Here is a 539-nt window from a genome sequence, read left to right on the forward strand (position 1 = left end):
TACCCACAAACAGCTCTTCTTCTTCTTCTTTATAACGATATGCTGCTGCTGCTGCTGCTGCTGCTGCTGCTGCTGCATCGTCATCGTATTCATCATCTTCATCGTCTTCATCATCATCCTCATCGTCCTGCTGCTGCTGCTCCTGCTGCTGCTGCTGCTGCTGCTCCTGCTGCTGCTGCTCCTGCTGCTGCTGCTCCGGCTGCTGCTGCTCCGGCTGCTGCTGCTGCTGCTGCTGCTGCTGCTGCTGCTGATCATTCTGGTGTTCTTGCTGCTGCGGCTCCTGCTGCAACTGCTGCTGACCCTGCTGCAGCGGCTCATGTTGCTGCTCCTGCTGCTGCTGCTGCGGCTGCGGCTGCTCCTGCTGACCCTGCTGCTGCGACTGCGGCTGCTGCGGCTGCTGCAGCTGCTGCTGACCGTGCTGCTGCTGCTCCTGCTGACCCTGCTGCTGCTGCTGCGGCTGCTGCTCCTGACCCTGCTGCGGCTGCTCCTGCTGACCCTGCTGCTGCGGTTGCTGCTGCTGCTGAGCCTGCTGCTGCGGC

The 539-nt window shown here is 62.5% G+C and overlaps 1 protein-coding gene across 1 annotated transcript in view; it reads right to left on the bottom strand.

Moving 5' to 3' along the window:
* Positions 1-314: 314 nt before the first annotated feature.
* Positions 315-539, bottom strand: part of EMH_0066970 (uncharacterized protein) — a gene marked incomplete at both ends in the record, with an annotated part of 1,648 nt that continues 1,423 nt past the window's right edge. The window contains one exon of the mRNA XM_013498571.1: positions 315-537. Coding sequence (XP_013354025.1) covers positions 315-537 — 223 coding nt within the window. The remainder of the gene's footprint in view (positions 538-539) is intronic.

This window comes from Eimeria mitis, genomic scaffold, assembly GCF_000499745.2.
Source record: "Eimeria mitis Houghton genomic scaffold, Emh_scaff3530, whole genome shotgun sequence".
Lineage (NCBI taxonomy): Eukaryota > Apicomplexa > Conoidasida > Eucoccidiorida > Eimeriidae > Eimeria > Eimeria mitis.